The 17,710-nt window shown below is 46.6% G+C and overlaps 3 protein-coding genes across 5 annotated transcripts; 1 reads left to right on the forward strand and 2 right to left on the reverse strand.

Annotated features, from left to right (window-relative positions):
- Positions 1-282: 282 nt before the first annotated feature.
- On the reverse strand, positions 283-5,586 carry LOC112884674 (notchless protein homolog). Of its 2 annotated transcripts, none has more exons than XM_025950151.1 (14): positions 5,434-5,586; positions 5,092-5,296; positions 4,927-5,008; positions 4,730-4,819; positions 4,454-4,579; positions 3,956-4,083; positions 3,434-3,633; positions 2,543-2,606; positions 2,227-2,337; positions 1,955-2,092; positions 1,471-1,613; positions 1,338-1,392; positions 914-970; positions 283-617 (listed from the first exon to the last, which is right to left on the reverse strand). In XM_025950151.1, exons 2-14 carry the CDS (start codon positions 5,254-5,256, stop codon positions 534-536), a joined length of 1,443 nt encoding a protein of 480 aa, XP_025805936.1. In that variant the 5' UTR covers positions 5,257-5,296; positions 5,434-5,586; the 3' UTR covers positions 283-533. The 2 variants fall into 2 exon arrangements, with proteins under 2 accessions (XP_025805936.1, XP_025805935.1); XM_025950150.1 differs by having other exon boundaries at positions 5,092-5,305; positions 5,434-5,569.
- Positions 5,587-5,709: 123 nt separating this feature from the next.
- LOC112884677 (26S proteasome regulatory subunit RPN13) lies at positions 5,710-10,396 on the forward strand. Of its 2 annotated transcripts, none has more exons than XM_025950153.1 (14): positions 5,710-5,890; positions 6,544-6,603; positions 7,640-7,732; positions 7,843-7,902; positions 8,161-8,199; positions 8,283-8,357; positions 8,454-8,520; positions 8,594-8,669; positions 9,034-9,152; positions 9,229-9,261; positions 9,332-9,423; positions 9,500-9,577; positions 9,671-9,725; positions 10,015-10,396. In XM_025950153.1, the coding sequence occupies exons 2-14, from the start codon at positions 6,580-6,582 to the stop codon at positions 10,146-10,148; spliced, it is 945 nt and encodes a 314-aa protein (XP_025805938.1). In that variant the 5' UTR covers positions 5,710-5,890; positions 6,544-6,579; the 3' UTR covers positions 10,149-10,396. The 2 variants fall into 2 exon arrangements, with proteins under 2 accessions (XP_025805938.1, XP_025805939.1); XM_025950154.1 differs by having other exon boundaries at positions 9,238-9,261.
- A 558-nt stretch (positions 10,397-10,954) lies between these two features.
- On the reverse strand, positions 10,955-12,617 carry LOC112884676 (nucleolin 1-like). Its single transcript, XM_025950152.1, has one exon. The coding sequence runs from the start codon at positions 12,304-12,306 to the stop codon at positions 11,284-11,286; it is 1,023 nt and encodes a 340-aa protein (XP_025805937.1). The 5' UTR covers positions 12,307-12,617; the 3' UTR covers positions 10,955-11,283.
- Positions 12,618-17,710: the final 5,093 nt, after the last annotated feature.

The following is a 17,710-nucleotide window of genomic DNA, read 5'->3' on the forward strand; positions in this document are numbered from 1 at the left end:
TTGTAAAAATGTTGAAATAACCTATAATTTGGAACGGAAAGAGTACCACTTTACCAGCATATATCCTGGCCTTGCGCTTGGTGCCTTGCCATTGACGTTCCTTCTTGATGGGATTTCCGTTCAAATCGGTGCAGACAGGTAGCGGATATGCGCTGGAGAAAACCAGACCATGGAGATTTGTATCGTCTGATAGACTGGTAGATTTATTTGTGCCTTTGTGGGGATGCAACTGCTTGCTCCAGCTTCTTTCACGCATTCAATTAAGCGAGGTGTTCTGGGATGTTGCAAGTACTGGTGCCCATTGAATTGATGCAATGGTTTTTGCATGGATGAATATGTCGATACTAGCTCCAGATACCACACAAATATATATATAAACAGAAATAGCTTGAAATCCCACCACATTAACTCGCTAAACATATATCATCCACGGTACAAGGTTCCTAAACCAAAATTGTTTTTGTCACAGGAGCTCCATCATTCTTCTTGTATTTATAGCGTATGCAGACTTCAATCCGTAGCAGCTTGGTCAGTCAATTCATCCAAAGCTTGAGGACCCGATCCTTCCCACCAGATGCCACCTTTTCACCGTCAGGGCTCCAATCCACGGCGTACACCTTACAATGATCGCATGCATCATCATCTCAATTCTCTCTTTAGGCCAATCTCAATAGAAGTGTCATAGGAATGTCATGAGCATTAAATGTCATGCCACATCAACAAATTTGCTGACATGGCAGAGTCATTTACGAGGAGAGAGGAGGGGGAGTATCATGGAATGGGAGAGGAGTGTCATCCGGCACAGCTACCGAGTTCCCAGTCTAAGTAACTGTGCGATGACACTCCCCACTGAGACTGGCCTTATACAGTATAATAAATCAACGAACTCAAGTTGATCAAAGCAACGACATACCTCATCCGCATGGCCCGGTAGGTCCTGTTTCAACTTGTGTGTTCGAATATCCCAAACCTGAATTGGACACAGGATGCATCAGCATGAAACAGAGATATGTCCGCCATTTACAGTTCTAACAGACAACCAAGCGTGACAAGCATTTGGGGACACACTGTTATTCCCATGCAAGGAATTCTCAGTAATAAGGAGGTATACAGCTGCTCAAGGTATGCCCACAGAAAGTATGGGATCCAATGGTTGCCAACTCCAGCTAATGTTCAAGAGTGATGTAATAGTTTCCCATTACGGCACAAGCAAGATGAGACCACGAAATGCGAGTTACCAATTAGTTGAAAATACAATACGCACACATGTGAATGAAAAGTTGGTGTCAAATCGAAGATGAAAAGTTAAGCTAAAGCAGAAGAATATATATAGGTACCTTTAGTGTGGAATCCTTGCTTCCACTTAGCAGAAGCCTACTGTCGGCAGACCAGCTGCAGAGAAATAATCGTCACTCATGGGAATAACTGAAAGCTAGAAAAATCTTTTCTTTTTAGAAACAAGAAAATCACCTGATCTGGTAGACATCTGCAACATGCCCTCTGAAAGCTGCAACAAACTTTCCTGTGATACCGTTCCACAACTTGACGGATTTATCAAAGGAGGCACTTGCCAACCATTGCCCATCAGGGGAAAAGTACACATGGTTCACGAGCTGCAAACAGCAATACAGATAAAAGGATCACTACAAATGCATATAAACGAAAAATTAAGTACAGTTTGTTTCAGTACACAATCTTAAAAGAAGGATCAAGCAGTCTGGTAACTTGTGGGCAGCTGGTACAAATTCATAATTATTTCAAAATTACTGCGAATTCAGCGTGGAGGTGATTCATCATGAGCATTAACTGTTAAGCTAATGGGAAAATAAACATAAAAAATATTTCTTAATCTATCCACAACTAAGACAACAGATATCAAGGAATGCATGTACAAGTGGATACATGTATACTAACGCGAGAATGTTTATGGAGCCAATAAGATGAGATACTATACCTTTTGATGACCAGTCATGCGAGCTTTAGGTTGTTTACTAATTGTTGGTTCCCAAAGAAACATCGTAAAGTCATCAGAACCAGAAACTAGTCTCTCAGGAGCATTACCCCTCATCTTCTTGTATCTCGCAAGAGCTGCCTAAATATAAAAGGTTGCCAGGTCAGGAAAAAAAACATTTCCAAAGATTATAGTAATCATAGCAAGGGTGACATATTTGTATCTTAAACCAAAACTAATTTCCTATTAGGATAGGCTGAGTGCCATCAAGTTACCTCTTTCATTTCCTCTGCGGTTGAATATGTCTTGCCAGTATGGTCATATGGTCCCGTGCGGAGAACATATTCCGTGCTCAAGGCAAGCGAATTCACCCAGTGCCCATGACCCTGAATACGTAAAGAATGATTACCTTTAGAAAATGAAAAGTAAACACCAATAATTTTATAGTGACATAAGATTTCAGGATACAATTAAGTCAACTACAGGTTACAAAAACTCTGAAAAATAAGCAAAACAACAATCACATGCAGTATCCAAGAATAGATGCATCAGAGCATAAGTTTAAATGCATTTAATGGATGGATGCATTACCTGCAATGTTTTGACCAACTTTCCCTGAGATGTTTCCCATACTTTGATCAAGCAATCTTCAGAACTGCAGTACAAAAGAACTATGTTAAAAATGGTATCTGTAGAAATATAAATTGAAGTAAGGAAATCCATAAAGTAAGCTTTCTTATTTCATATCATTTTAATGAATAGAAGCACTTATGGTCAATTATAGATGCTTTATCATATGAACTGTAGCTATCAGAGAGAAGCATAGAAACGAAAAATAAAAGAAAAATAAACATTTGTAAGTGAATGAGCCTTTTATTTTCTGGTTGACAGAAAATTTAACATGTTACCCATCCAGCAGTAGTTGGACAGTTAATCTAGGAAATTATCTGAGACCACGGGACTGTTTTGATTTCTTGACTGAGAATAACCTTCCTTTTGTTCATAAAAAAAAGAGATATGAGCACATGACAAGAATCTGCAATGAATCTATGATAAATATGCAATTTGTTCCTAATGATGAAAAGACAAAAGCAAAGTTTTTGCATACCACCAAGTCCGATTGTTATTTTCCTCATACTCTGTACAACAACACTAGCATGTAGTACAGTATTGAACCATGACGGCATCACTGGATTTGATAAGTAAATATCAAGCATCGAAGAGCACTCCTAATGATGAAAAGACAAAATCAAAGTTTTTGCATATGACCAAGTAAAATTGTTATTTTTCTCATACTCTGTACAACAACACTAGCATGTAGTACAGTATTGAACCATGACGGCATCACTGGATTTGATAAGTAAATATCAAGCATCGAAGAGCACTCGTATTTCTCACAGTAGTAAGTTAACAAGTACAGAACATAAGAGGGCAAAGCCATTTTGTTTTTCTCAATAAGGACTGATGATTCAACAGTCTTACCCTGTATAAATCAAGCCATCACCACCCCACTTGACACAGGTCACTGAATTAGTGTGACCTGTAAGGGAAATAACACATTTCCTTGTGGTGATATCCCAAATGCGAGCATCACCATCCTTGCTTGCACTTACAAAGCGGCGGCACGGAGCTTGCAAATGGGCTGGCTCCCAAGATACAGCAGTAATCCATTTCCTGTGTCCCTATTTTGTAACAGGACACACTAAATGAGTATTGTACATAAAAACAAAGAAACGTATGAAAGATGCAAAGTATGATAAGAATACATTTTTTCCTTCACTAGTCAGCCAATACAAATTTAACCTATCAAGAAAGAATAAACATTGCAGTAGTTATCTTGGGTTATTATCTACTTCCAAGAGTGGTTCATGTACAATTCATGCTAGGTAATAGACACACAAGGCATCTAGCCTAACAATGCAGAAAAAGAAAAGCTAGCGTAATTCTAAAATCATTTTTTACTAGGACTAGAAGTCAACATATTAAAATAAAGCATGATTGTACCATAAGTGGAGAGCCCAATTGCTTCCCAGTTTTTGGGTCCCATAATATAAGTTCTCCTGACTTGCTTCCACTAACAAGATGTTTCCCGTCAGGCGACCAAGCAATGCAGAGAACCCAATTTTTGTGTCCTGGAATATGAAGGGTCATCAACAACATAAGAAAAGTACACTTTGCAGACATGTGCAATTACCGAATGTCATAAGTTATACTCATATACTAATAAGTCACACACTCATACTCATATGATAATCAGGCATTACAAGAAATGTTTATCCGGGCAGAGTAGTGTAAAAGGATCATCAGTGTACTACATTATAGTAATCCTCACTTTGTTCATTACTCTGCTAATATAAAGGCTCAGTTCCAAATATATTTTGTAGGTTTTCTGTGCAATGAGAAGTACTTGGCTGCAGGCAATCTTTCCAAGGACCACAATTTAAGGTATGAGCAAAGTGGCAGAAATCACCAATGAGCAAGGATAGGATGCGGAGCATTCACCTTTGCATGTGAATAATGGAGTCTGTGTATCAAGGTCCCAAAAGCGAACACTGGTGTCACCTGAACCACTTGCCAAACATTTTCCATCAGGGCTAAAAGAAACAGCAAGTACAGCTTCTGTGTGACCTGCAGGAAGAGAAGATCATGCATATACCGTTCATGAGATCATATGAGATATTACAGAATTAATTGGACAGCATAAGCAGATTATTTAGTGTCTGTTTTTTTTTCTGTCAGCAAAAGAGTAGCATAAGCTGATGAAGAGAAGACACATACCAGCAATCGTAGCCGAGCAGCGGTTGACTGGCCTGATCCGGAAAAGTGCTTGTGGTTGATATACTATGCGCAGTGTAACCTCAACATTGGCTTGAATTTAAGAAAACAAGGGGTGGAAGTAGGAATTAGATGCCAGCACAGACCACCAAAAGACGAAAGGGAAGGCACAAATGAACTGCTGAGGGGTCTCATCTCACCGTTCTTTTGCTGCATGTAAGTGCCCAGCTGGACAGAGAGCTCTTCATCTCCAATGTAAAATGCATAGGGCAGCTTGTCCTCCTGAAAACATTAGCAATATGATGGCTAGCTTCAGGGGAGCGAGGTAAAGAAGAGAGGGAGCATTGGGTGAAACAAAAGCGTACATTGTGGAGGAGGTGATTGACAATCTCCTGGAGCTGCGGGGGGCCGACGTTCTGCGGCAGATAGAGCGCTGCACCGAGATGGTCTCCTTCGGGGCTGACCAGCTGGCACATGACGCTGGTGTTGGCATCGGTAGCGGCAGCGGGAGGAGGGGCTTGGCTGTCCATCCAACCCGACGAAATTCAGCTGAACCCCGAGGCCGGTTTACTGAACACAATAATAAGCGGGAAACAAAGAAAGATGGATTAGATTATACTAGCGCAGCAAAGAAATCCGCAGCTACCAGCTAGTGAATAGGGAGAAGGAAGAAATCGAAGCAAGCGCGGATGGATCTCCTGCAGTACCAGTAGAGAGAGGGGAGGAGGAAGGCGGCGCCGCCGAGACCAGAGAAGCTGCTTGCTTCAGTCCCCTGTCGCCCCGCCCTCGCCGAAGATGATGAACCAGCAAAAGAGACTCTGGCGGCGGCGGCGGAAGCGGAAGCGAATAAGCGAATAAGCGAGAGGTCGAGGTGGGTTGTGTGGGCTGATTGATTGGTCTGCAGCTGGAACTCAGCCCGGCCCGGCCCATCTGGAAACTACAGCCCAGCTGGCCTTTCTGGCTGGCTTCTTTCTTCTCTCCGACTCCGCCCCAGAACCAGCCGAGAGCCGACCAAGGCGACAGGCGAGGCCGCAACCCACAAGCCGACGCTGACGTTGACGCCGACGCGGCCGCCGCCTCTTCTCGTCCTCCTCTCTCTCCTTCCCTCTGCTGCTGCGGAGCGGACTGCTGATCCGTCCGGGCTTGTGGTACAGGAAACTCTTGGTAAGCAAAAGCAAGCCCTAGCGGCTCGCCCCCCCCCCCCCCCCAATGATTGTTCGGTCGGACGCTCCATCCGTCCAAGTTTACTGCGGATTTCTACGCTGCGTTCAAGAGGTTTTCATCACGTATTATGCCCGATAGGATTTTGGGTTCATTCCTCCGCGACCGAAGCAAACGCATCTGATTTGTCTTCCCAAAGCTTAAACAACCTAGCCCGTGCGTGTGCGCCCTGACTCGCAAGCTTGCTAAGCAATGCCGATTTTTATCGCCCTGAATATCTCTACGGTGGACATGCTGGGAATTCTCTAGATGCATTGGCTACCAGGGAATTGACAATGCGAAAACCATAGATTCATTAGCCGTCTCTCTTTAATCTATTCATAAGCGCGTATTACTCTAAATTACATAAGAAGTGCGTATTTCTGTATTCCAGGAAGTGATATGCGTGCGCCCAAACTGCTTCTATTGGATATGCATAGAGTTCTACTAGCATTTAGCCAGTTTGTTGTACATGCCATTCATTGATCTTAACTGTGAGGCAGGAATCAGATGCTCTTCTCAAAGCCTGATTCCTATTTTGTGCTACTTCTAAGATGCCTGATCTAGTTGACTGCCAAAGATTTTACTCATTCATATTAATCCTTTGCATCCTGTAGGGCTTATACTTTGCAGCAATCGCCTTTTTTTGTCACATGGAGAGCGCTGAGCCTCTACAGGTAAATATGTCACTTGTCCTCTTGTTGCTTCTGCAGATACTGACTTTCTAATGCCACATTTCCTACTTCATGATTATTTAGCATGGACTTCAGATTGAAGCCAGAAGTATTTCAGTATATTTGCTCTATCTGGAGTGCCAACTTTGTGGTTCATGTCATAAACCAATGGCACTAGCACTCTAGATTCGGTACTAGCATGTTAGCGGACTGTTTCTGTGATCTTCTTGTATAGCTCTATGCACAAGCTTTTGGTTATCAACACTTATGTTCTTTGTTTCCTGTTTGTTTTGGTGATTTCCACTTAGAAGTGATTTTTGAGCATGAGAACTGGTAGTTTGGTACCAGCAATATTTTTACTTTATTTGAATTGCTATCACCTCTAGCTTATTAAATAGCGATTTGTAGCGAGTTTATTGCTTTCCTATCAGAAGAGCAACCATGCTGCCCCCCGTTCAAGTTCTATAACAGTGTACGTCTTTTGGTATGCAATATCTGGATTGTCCTACATCATTGCTATGCTACGGAGGATATATATGCTTACAGATGGGCTCATGGGCCTAACATACACAGCCCAAACAACAGGCACAAGTGTTTGTGATCAATACAAGTAGAATTTTTAGGGGCACTGAACTTATGTTTTATGCAAATTTAGAAGCCACAGCTGCTGCTGCTTCATAGTGTACTTTAGCATGTGAATACATTGCGTCTGATACTCTGATGTTTATTTCATTTGAGAATTCAGACTGGTTATAATGAGTTAAATGTTAGTCAGTGATGTGCAAATGTGGAAAATGAAAACAATAATAAGCCTTTTGTTATGTAAGTTGGGTAGTATCTGCATTTGTCCATTCTTATATTTTTCTCTTCGTAGATAGTGCCTAGAGTTTTACATTCAATGAAAGAGCACTGAAATCTTATTTCAGTTGTCACAATCTGAATGCTCTCTATGTTAAAATTTGCAATCTCATTGCTTTTAATTAACAAACTGTAATTTTTTTAGATGTAGATTAATGTATTTCTTTGATGTATTTGCCAGGATGTCATGTGTGAGTTTCGTGCCGGTAAGATGTCTCTTGAGGGAACACGAGTGGTTCCAGACACACGCAAGGGGCTTGTTCGTGTTGGTAGGGTATGGATGCTCAAACTTATACTAAGCTTGCTGTCAATAAAACTTATAAGCTAGTTACATTATTTGTTTCTTGGAATTTCACCAAGAATATTTGTAAAACCTCTTTGTAGGGTGAAGAAGGCTTAGTCCACTTTCAGTGGCTTGATCGTGGACAGAACATAGTTGAAGATGTATCCTCTTGCACTTGTATTTTTTGTAGCACTTCTCACTCTATTCTGATTTTCTCAGTTGATTGGAATACTTCAAAGAAATTCTTAGTTTGTTAGAAATTATAGTTTGCAGAAACTGCCTGTTATAAATGTTTGAACTTATATGGTCCTTTTGTGGACTTGAATGTTTGAACTTGGAAACGCCTCCACTTCTCTTTGCTTTTATTTATATCAGGACATTACAATAGTTTTGTCTGTCCTTGATTCCATCTATCAAAGGACCAAATTGTCTTTCCTGATGAGGCCGTCTTTGAGAAGGTATTCCGTAATATTAATGCAAGTTTGAGATGTTTTCTCAATTTGATTATGCTTCATTCATCAACTCTAGTTCACTTCATTAGGTAACAGAATCATCTGGAAGGGTTTACATCTTGAAGTTCAAGCATGACGGCAGAAAATTCTTCTTCTGGATGCAGGTCAGTTAATGTGGAACTGTAATAGTTTTTGTGTGAAAGCTGTAACTCCTTCAACATTCTCAACGGATGATCATTGTGCTCTTTATTTTTTTCCAGGAACCAAATGCTGATGGGGACTCCCAGATTTGCATCCAAGTTAATGCCTACATAAATCGACCATTAGGTACGCTCTGAATGTTGGCAGCCTCAGCGCTTAACTCAGTTCTTGATCAATGCTAAGTCGTATTGCTGTGCAGATGCTGAGGCAGATCTTGCAGTGCCTATCGAAGCAGAAATGTCTGAAGATACAGCTGATGATGATATCTCTTCCAGGTATGTAATTCCATTGTGGCCTTAATATCCTACCAATATGTATAATACATGGCTATGGAAACTGAGTCTATAATACACGCTCAATGCAGTCTCAGAATTAATGTTAGCATCGTCTTTATCTGGCTGAATATTGTTGTCCATTGATTTCACTGCCTTTGTTTGCATCATGATATTTTTGCGGTTATATGAACGAAAACATGATTTTTTTTCTTAAAATGTGATTTTTGTTGTTGGTCTTGTTTGCACTGTGATATTTTTTCGAATTATATGGATGAAAGCATCACCTTTGTACATTTTGTATGGCAGATGTTGTTCTACCACCTTGTTTGATAACTTTTACACCTTACCTTCATGCATTTGTCAGAGCTGGGAATTTAGTTGATCAGAGCATGACTTCTGATTTAGCTGGTGAAGTGACATCTGCTGCTGGACCTGTACGCTTGGAGGACCTGCAAAGAATACTGAGTGCAATACAGCCATCAGGTACCAGCTGAAAACTATTCCCTTTGAGTTCTTCTCTGTTATATGCTCCTCTGAAACTTTTACTTACATTCTCCAGGTATATCAGGTGCTGCAGCTGACCCTGATGCTGGTAAGTGCCATAACTGATGCACTCTTGTCATTGACCAAATTTCTTTATAATTTTTGGGTTGGTGCTGTAGGACTAGGACTAGGAGACATCTTGAAGCCTGAATTGGTCTTGCCATTAATTGAGAACCTGCCCATTGAACAATTGGCATCACATCTTCCGGAGGTTTGTAATGTTATGTTACTAACCTGGCTTTCAGTTGAATTGATCCTTGCGCTCAATTGTGTGGTGATTGTTCCAGGGCTCATGGACTCCCGCTGATATCCTTGAGCTTCTCCAAAGTCCTCCTTTGCGTCAACAACTAGATGCATTCACCCATGTTAGTTACTCATCCTTACCATTTACATGTGCTATACAGTGATGTCGTTAGTTCCTAGTAGTATGCTGATTTTGATGTTTGGCTGTGTGACAGGTGCTACGGACTGGGCAAATAGATCTTGCCCAATTTGGAGTTGACCCGAGTAAATGTAAATCCTTTCCTTTCCCATCCACACACTTCTACTCTGTACTTGATAGATTCATTATATCTAGCATGCTTGTGATATTGGTATTTATAAAGGAGATTTGCTCAGTGAGCAGTAATTCTTATATACATATATATAGTCTAGGCAGCAAGAGCTAAATGGCAACCAATGTCTGTTACTGAAGTTTGAAACCGATTTTTTTGTCTTGTAAATTTTGCATTATGCATCAGTTTTTGGTATCTGAAAATCCCTTTTCTCTCTCTCTCTCTCCGTGTGTGTGTCTTTATGGCAGATAAGTTCACAGTGGTCTCATTCCTGGAGGCTTTGGAAGATTCGGTTGCCAAAGCTGGATCATCCTCTGCGGCTGGAGACAAGGATGTAGAGCCCAAGCAAGGCGGTGGAAGCGATCCCATGGACGAGAGTTGATAGGGCAGCACCCTTGTGGGTGTTTGAAATACGAATGTAATGCTCATGTGTGAGAAGTCTTGTGTTTGCATGAAACGCTCATGGTAACTTGGCACGCTACAAGCAGATTTCTTGATGAATTTTGGACATTTTGTGAGCTAGTACTAGGCGGCAGGATTATTTGGGGCAAGAATTTTGGACGTTTTGTGGACTAGTACTAGGCGGCAGGATTATTTGGGGGTAAAAAGCATGCCCTCTTTCTTTGCTAACGTTTGGATGTTATTGCTAAGATCTCGCCTCTCGATCTCCATTGCGCGAGATCACATGCCAAACGTGGATTCCATGAAATATCTCCTACATCTCACTCACAGTCTCACTGGATACCGATCGCTCGTATCGCTGTCCAAGAGATCTGAGATAGAGATGCTTCAAGTTGCTGCATCTTGCCAACATGTCTCTGCGGTGCAACGTTGATGTTGCTGGCCGTGGCCGCTGTCGCGGCACGAGCGAGCACGAGGACCCAGGAGCTGCTCCAAAGCCACCTCCAGCTCAGGAGCCACGCCCTAGTTGAGCGGGAGGAGCACGAGCGGAGAAGGATCTTCCTCCAAGCTGGAGCTGGATTCGGTGACATCAGCTCAGTGGTTTGCAGCTATGACCTCCATCCCTAGCTCCTCTACCTCGGACCATCCGACTCCTGTAGGTACCATGCGTGCATGCTGCACTGAAGAGCAGAGAAGGAGCAGCAACCATTTCCGGCATCAGGCGAAGGTACGTGTCAATCAGTCAGCCAATCAGTCAGCCAGATTGTCAGAGTTGATGAAATAAAATGGCATTGTTTCAATTTGCTTCTTCCTCTTATTCATCCATTCACAGAGAAAAAAAAAAGGAAACTGTATCATGTTTCAGTCAAGAAAGAAAACAAAGGGAAAGAAGCCTAATTTTAACAATTGTAAGGAGTTGTGCTCCTACTTCTCTTTGGGCCTAAATCTAAACGAAACGGATTTGAGGTGGGGGGAAAACTTGAATTTGTTCCTCCCAATGCAAAAATAAACTAGGACGCTCCTCTATGTTTTGCTATGGCGACCTCTATCACTCGTCTCTGTCTGCCTGTGTAACACATGTACAGGAGATGAGGGTGCCGCTTGCAAGAGCTAGCCTAGAGGAACTGGAACCCCACGGCGGCGGGCTCCTCGGCGGCGCTCCAGGCCCCGCGGCTGCAGCCAGCGTCCGCGGGTGGCGTCGGCGGGCGCGCGGCGGCGGCCACGGGCGCGAACAGTCCGAACCCGAGCGTGAGGTCGAGCCCCGGCTGCTGCTGCTCTTCTTGGAGCTGGTCCTCTTCCGCCGCGGGGGTCTGCTCGGCCTGGCTGACGTGGGAGGCGGCCTCGGCGTCCGTGTCGAGCGACGCCGCCGACGCCTCCTGGTGGTGGTGGGTGTCGTCGTCGGACGACGCGTGGTCCGCCATCATCTGCTGGACGTGCTGTTCCTCGTCGTGATGGCGGCGGTCCGCCATCACCAGGTCGTCGTCGTCGTCGTCCGTGCCGGAAGGCTTGCTCCTCTTGGCCGCCTGCCTCTTCGATGGCGGTGATGACGACGAGGATGCGCGCTTGAAGCGCGTGCGGCCGGGCTTGGCGACCTTGCGGAGGACGCTGCCGCCTTTGCTGCTCTGGGTGTCGTCGGCCGGGGCCGACGAGGCGGCCGGTGCCGCCGCAGCATCATCCGCCGCAACAGAAGCAGCCGCAGCCGGCTTGGCCTTTGCGGCGACGTGGCGGATGTCGTAGCACGACGCGGCGGCGGCCTTGTGGAGGTGCGCGGGGCTGGCGGCGGCGGCGTCCTCGTCGGAGATCTGGACGATGGGCGCGCCCCTGAGGACGGCCTCGACGGCGGCCTGGCAGAGGTGCCACTTCCCCGACCAGAGCAGCCCCACGGAGCCGTAGACCGGGTTGACGATCCGGCCGCAGGCCTCGTAGAGCAGGGAGCGGAAGACGGCCGGGCGGAGCGCGTCGTCGGGCGCGGCGTCGATGAGGTTGAGCAGCCCCGCCCGGCCGTAGAACTTGGCGAGGAAGACGGTGGCGTTGGCCTGCGCGTCGGGGGCCTTGATCCACTGCAGGCACGGCCGGATGGTGCACGCGTCCGTGCACCCCTTGCGGAGCACGCGGCACCCGTTGCAGCTCAGCCTCATCTCTCCTTCTCCTCCTCCTCGAGGCTGTGGAACGAACGGGGAATGGTCGAAGGCTGGATGGAGGTCGATCGATGGGTGCGAGTGGGGTGGATGCAGCTTGCTGGTTGGGCAACGGAGGAGGGAGAGGACGCTATGTATATCCCCTCCCCGGCGCTGGCAGCAGCGGGTTGAGTGGGACGGCGCCAGTGGTTTTGGCTTCCGGAAACTGGGAACTGCGGGGGGTGGGGAAGGCGCGCGCGCGGGTCCGAGGATTCGCCGCGTGCTCCGCCTGCCCTCCGATGGATGGACGAATGGTTTGCCTCGCGGGCCGTATGTACTACGGGCACATGCCGCTGGTGAGCTGGGTGTCTTTGTTTAATCCCATCCATCTGGAGGGTGCATGCACCTCGGCAATACGGTGGGCGCCCAGTCCCACGGTTTTGGATCCCGCCAGCCCGGTTTTCAACCGCTGGCGTGGTGTGTGGCCCAAGTAATATACTGGCCGCGTCACGTTCCAGAACGCCCGCCCGCCCGCCCCACCAGGTTAGATACCGGCGGCTGATTGTTCTTTTTCTAACCTTTATTTTTTTTATAAAAAACTGATTTGGTTAATCCAAGCTGCCATCACCTGCTCGATTGTTATTAGTTGCGTCCTTTAGTTTTCTGATGGGTCGTTCCGTGCCCGCCGCGATGTTTATCTACAGCTATAACCAGGAGATTCTAAGTACTGTTCTTTGTAACCTTATACGAGTTGGATCCAATTCGAAGGTCTTGAGACCATTTGCTTTTTTCCACAAGGAGGCATGCAGCAAGCAGGACATCATTTTGGTTGGGTTTTCTCAAACGTCATTTTGGTTTGGTTCAAAAACCGTTGAGACACAGCACAGCAGTAGCGAGGGTTTTGGATGGAGGGTACATTTGGATCCAGGTGACTAAACTTTAATCCCGTCATATCGGATGTATGGACACCAATTAACAGTATTAAATATAGACTAATTATAAAATAATTATATAAATGGAGGCTAATTCATAATACGAATCTATTAAGCATGGTCAAATCATAGATTAATTAGGCATAATGGATTCATCTCGCGAATTAGCCTCCATCTGTGCAATTAGCTCTATAATTAGTCTATACTTAGTACTTCTGATTAGTGTTCAAATACTTCTAATTAGTGTTTAAACATGCGTTAGTCAGGGTAATCCAAATGCATGCCCTGAAACTTTTTTTTAAAAAAAAGGGAGACACAAGAGTAGTACGCCAACCGCAGTGAACTGGTACCACTAGCAAGCATCCGGGGGCGGGCGGCAATCGCCGCGTAACTTGCTGGGAGCAGGGAAAGCGAAAAGGACGGTCGGCCGGATCTCATCATCCGGGAGGAATCCTCCTCCTCCTCCACCTCCCCCTGACCCCATCCATCATCACACCAGTGGCCGCGCCGGCTTTTCCAACCCAGAACCAGGAATCCCAGCACCCATCATCAGGATGGTTTCTCTTCTTTCTTCTGGTTGGCCCCGCTCCTGGTTTTGTGGAAACCAGAACCCCGGAGCCTGCCAGCAGTGGCGCCGTCCAATCCAATCATCCACTCTGGTATACTAGTATGCCTGCCCCGGTTTCTGGGGAAACCAGCCAACGACCAGCTGCCTCTGTGGGCGGGCTGCCAAAACCACGGCCGGTTTTGGCGTTGCTGACCTTGCTCCTTCCTGCCGTTGGTTTGGTCTTTCTCCACTCTTCTCTTCCCATCAGCGGACCCCCACCCACCACGTTTCGCGTCCTTGCTTCTTGGACTCGGAACTCCTCCGATGCCTTCGCTTTCCTCCAAGCATTTCTCTACCGTCCGTACCATCATCATACAGATGCATGCGATGCGATGCCATCTCTCTCTCTCTCTCTCCCTCTCTCTGCGCTTCGTATTTGCTCCCAGGTCAGGTACTCAGGTGAATTAGTCCTTGCTTAATCAACAAAGCCTCGGTACAGTCAGCTAGCTGCAAAATGTAAAAGAAAAGAAAAAAGAAGGCGAGCGCGCCTCTGCCAATTCGAAATCTAGCTGTCCCGGCTCCACTCGCTTCAGCATTTGAATTCATTCAAAACTTGTCGTGAGAATTAGTAGCGAGGCTAATGCAGCAAGGAACAGAAAATACAAGAGTTCAGGAAAGAGAGTCTCTCTCTCTCTCTCTCTCTCTCTGTGAATTCAGATCCACATTCAGGACAGTGGGTTAAGCCCAGTGGTCATCGCCCATGTATACGTGACACCATGGTGGCAGACTACCATAGGCAACGGGGTCATGGATGTGGCTAATCTTCAACGTTAAAATGACCTTCCTCAACCGTTCGCTTGCTCTTCATGGACCCAATGTGGATGTGGGTGGGCTTTAGGAAGCCTTGCTCAACAATGATGTAATTACCCTCATTACAGGTGTTATTATGTTGCACTAATTCTCCCATCTTATTGGGTTCTTCAGGGAAAAACTCAAATCTCTTCAGTCAGGATGACGATGGTATCCTCGTATCCTCCTTGAAGGCGCTGCGTTGGACTTTCCACGCCAATGTCTGTTGATCGTCAGGGTTCTGTTTCAAGCCAACATTCGTGGATGATGGTCATGTGTTTTGGCCATTTGGCCATTTGGGGTACTATGTCATTGAAGACCACTCTTGCGTACTCATTGGCGAGCGAGGTCAGCATTTGGCGGTGCCTGCCGACCGCATGAAGAACAATCCTCTTCATGTGGTTATGATCAACATTGCCATCGTGCTATTAGACGTCGCTTCATCATGTGATCTTCCGTCTCTGTCTCTTTATTATTGGTGGCGACCATTGGATGTGTGGCTTTGCCAAAGGGATCTAATCAGGTCCGACAACTCTCATGCCGGTGAATCATTGTGGGTTCTCTTTTACTATTTGCTTTGAATTTCATTCCTACGAAACCGTGCGAGCCTCCAGGACAGGAAGGAGGGAGGTGTGGTGGGGCTGTGACGGTTGGGCCGTTGGAAGGCTAGCTAAAGGAAACAGCGCATGGATCAGTCGTAGACAACAATAACGACAGCTTCCGGTCCCAGATGGGATGATCATCTGGGCGGCCGGCATAGTGAAAAGATTATGATGAAGTTGCCATGCCCCACCGCGCTGGCATTAGCAGTGGTCCGTGGAAGGCACGCAATGCAAATGCCGTGGGGAGAGCCGGAGACGATGGGAGTCGTGTGATGGTTTGGAGCTTGGACTGGTTTTCGAACAAATGTTTGGAGCTTGGACTTGGACCTAGCCTAGCAAGCAGATGAGCGAGCCGGGCCATAGTTTTTACTTTCCATGGTGGGCTCGGCAGATCGATCGGGCCGCGGTGGACGTCTTCTTGCCGTAGTGGGCCGCTCTGTGTGTGTGTGTGTGTGTGTCTCCGAGAGGTTGAGAGACAGACAGACAACAGGGGAGCGGCATACACGGGACGCACGACGCGCAACGCAGCACAAGCAACTCGGCATCTGCCTAGTTTGTCGGCCACGCGCGCCGTGTCGGGTGGATCTCCCTCCGGGCGGCGCCGGCCGCTGCTTCCGTCCTCCTCCTCCTCATGCGTCCATGTTCCCAAGTCCGCGCGCCATCCATACGATGACTCGACCAATCTAAACATCTAGTCGCCGCTGCGCTGCACGGCGAGGAGAGCAGCCGGCCAAAGCGCTCGCACCTGCAAATCGGCACCGGTAATAAGTACCGCCCGGCGCCTGCACTGCCTCCCTTCCGTCCTTCCGCGCAAATATAAGCGAGCAGCGATGGAGTAGCTAGGGAAGAAGCAGCATCAATGGCGCAAACAATGCTAGGGCAGTAGTGCCCTGCAATGCAATGGAGCCGCACGCTTCGTAGCTAGCAGAGCGGAGGCCAGCAGGAAACCTCAAGCTGCTCGCAACCAGACTGAACCACAGCTAAAGGGTATATATATGTCTCAGTACTTGATCATTCTTCATACATATAAGCTGCATCGTCTTTCTCATTCTTCAGAACTGATGGCAGGAAGTCAGCAGTAGCTTTTATTTTCTGATATAGTCTCATCTGCTGCCCACTATGACATCTCCATGCATGCATTATGCCGCCACTATCTGCTTCTAACTTGGCTGCCCATGTAATTCAACTCCTCCTTCAGTAATATATGGAGCAGAATGAACAGGTGATGAAACTGAAAAGGCATCTATATGCAGTGGCTTCAGCTTCGTATGCATGCAGACGGGACCCTCAATTCAACACAGCTGAAAGAGGGGGGAGCAAGTCTTCTAGCTTCTGATGGAACAGTTTCACCTATTCTCCAGTTTCTGCGAAATTTGAACAGTTTCACCTATTGTCCAGTTTCTGCGAAATTTGAGTTTATTTCCTAGTCATTACTATGCCTGCACTAATAACTTGGGCTTGTTTGGAGATCTTGATAAATGCAGTGCAATGCTGACGAGTTCAGTTAAATCTGGCTTGCTTCCCACAGTTAATACTGCCCACTACTACAAGCAAAACTGTTTTTACATCTCACTGATCGTGCGTGGTAATATATACGAGTACAATAATTCACCCAGCTTCCTCTTGTCTGCTGCTGGAGTTACAGGCCAGCGTGTGGTGTCTCCAACGCAACTTGCTGTAAGCCTGTAAGGCTGTAACCTTGATGGTATGGTACGCGAGCAGCAGCAGATCGAGCAGAAATATTCGCCGCGGGCAGGTGACCAAGCAGGGGTATCTCCTGCGCGATTTGCGAAGCCCTCGTGCCGGAGCCTGATGCGAATGTGGCCGGCAAGGGCCACGCGAGGCCCTGGTGTCCCTGCAACGCCGCGATACGTCGCCACATGACCTTCCTAGCAGCAGAGTAGCTGCTAGCTAGTGACTGATGCACGCGAGGAGGAGCCGTCGGACCTCGACTAAACTATAGCGATCTAATCGGAGCTGGAGGAAGCTTAGCAGCAGCAACGACTGAGCAGCAGCTCGCATGGCATGATCGGCACATGAGAGGTTGGTTGATGAGGACGACAAGAGGAATCGTAGCCATGGAGATAGGCAGTAGTATAATATATATACAAAAGAAGCGCTAGTTTTCACTGCCATGTCTGATGGTGAAGCGGCATGCAGGCGTGGGTTGCCAGTGATGCCACGATGCTCCTGCAAGTGGCTGCGGCCTGCATTATGCAGCTAATGTTTTTGCTGGGAGCCTTATCTCTGCGATCTGCATCTGCTTAAACCTAGCAAGCTATATAAGGGCCATCGGAAGCAGCAAAGCCAACCGCGCCCCAATTACAAGAGAAGCAGAGCACGCAAACACAGCTGCTGTGTTCTCTAGTTCCTGTAGAGTCCTCCATTGTTGGTCAGAGAAGGGAGGAAGGAGGGAAGGAGGGAAGGAAGGAAGCTGAGAAGGAAGACGAAGGTTGGGATGCGGCGACAGAGAGGAGGGCAGGCGGCGGCGGCTG

Source organism: Panicum hallii, chromosome 3 (genome assembly GCF_002211085.1).
Source record: "Panicum hallii strain FIL2 chromosome 3, PHallii_v3.1, whole genome shotgun sequence".
NCBI lineage: Eukaryota > Viridiplantae > Streptophyta > Magnoliopsida > Poales > Poaceae > Panicum > Panicum hallii.

Coding starts and splice junctions, on each gene's coding strand:
- LOC112884676 (XM_025950152.1), bottom strand. CDS start 12,306: ATGAGGCTGAGCTGCAACGGGTGCCGCGTGCTCCGCAAGGGGTGCACG.
- LOC112884674 (XM_025950151.1), bottom strand. CDS start 5,256: ATGGACAGCCAAGCCCCTCCTCCCGCTGCCGCTACCGATGCCAACACC. Junction 5,009..5,091: donor TCAATCACCTCCTCCACAAT/GTACGCTTTTGT, acceptor TAATGTTTTCAG/GAGGACAAGCTGCCCTATGC. Junction 4,084..4,453: donor TCCATTATTCACATGCAAAG/GTGAATGCTCCG, acceptor TTCATATTCCAG/GACACAAAAATTGGGTTCTC.
- LOC112884677 (XM_025950153.1), top strand. CDS start 6,580: ATGGAGAGCGCTGAGCCTCTACAG. Junction 7,903..8,160: donor GACAGAACATAGTTGAAGAT/GTATCCTCTTGC, acceptor CATCTATCAAAG/GACCAAATTGTCTTTCCTGA. Junction 9,153..9,228: donor GAGTGCAATACAGCCATCAG/GTACCAGCTGAA, acceptor TACATTCTCCAG/GTATATCAGGTGCTGCAGCT.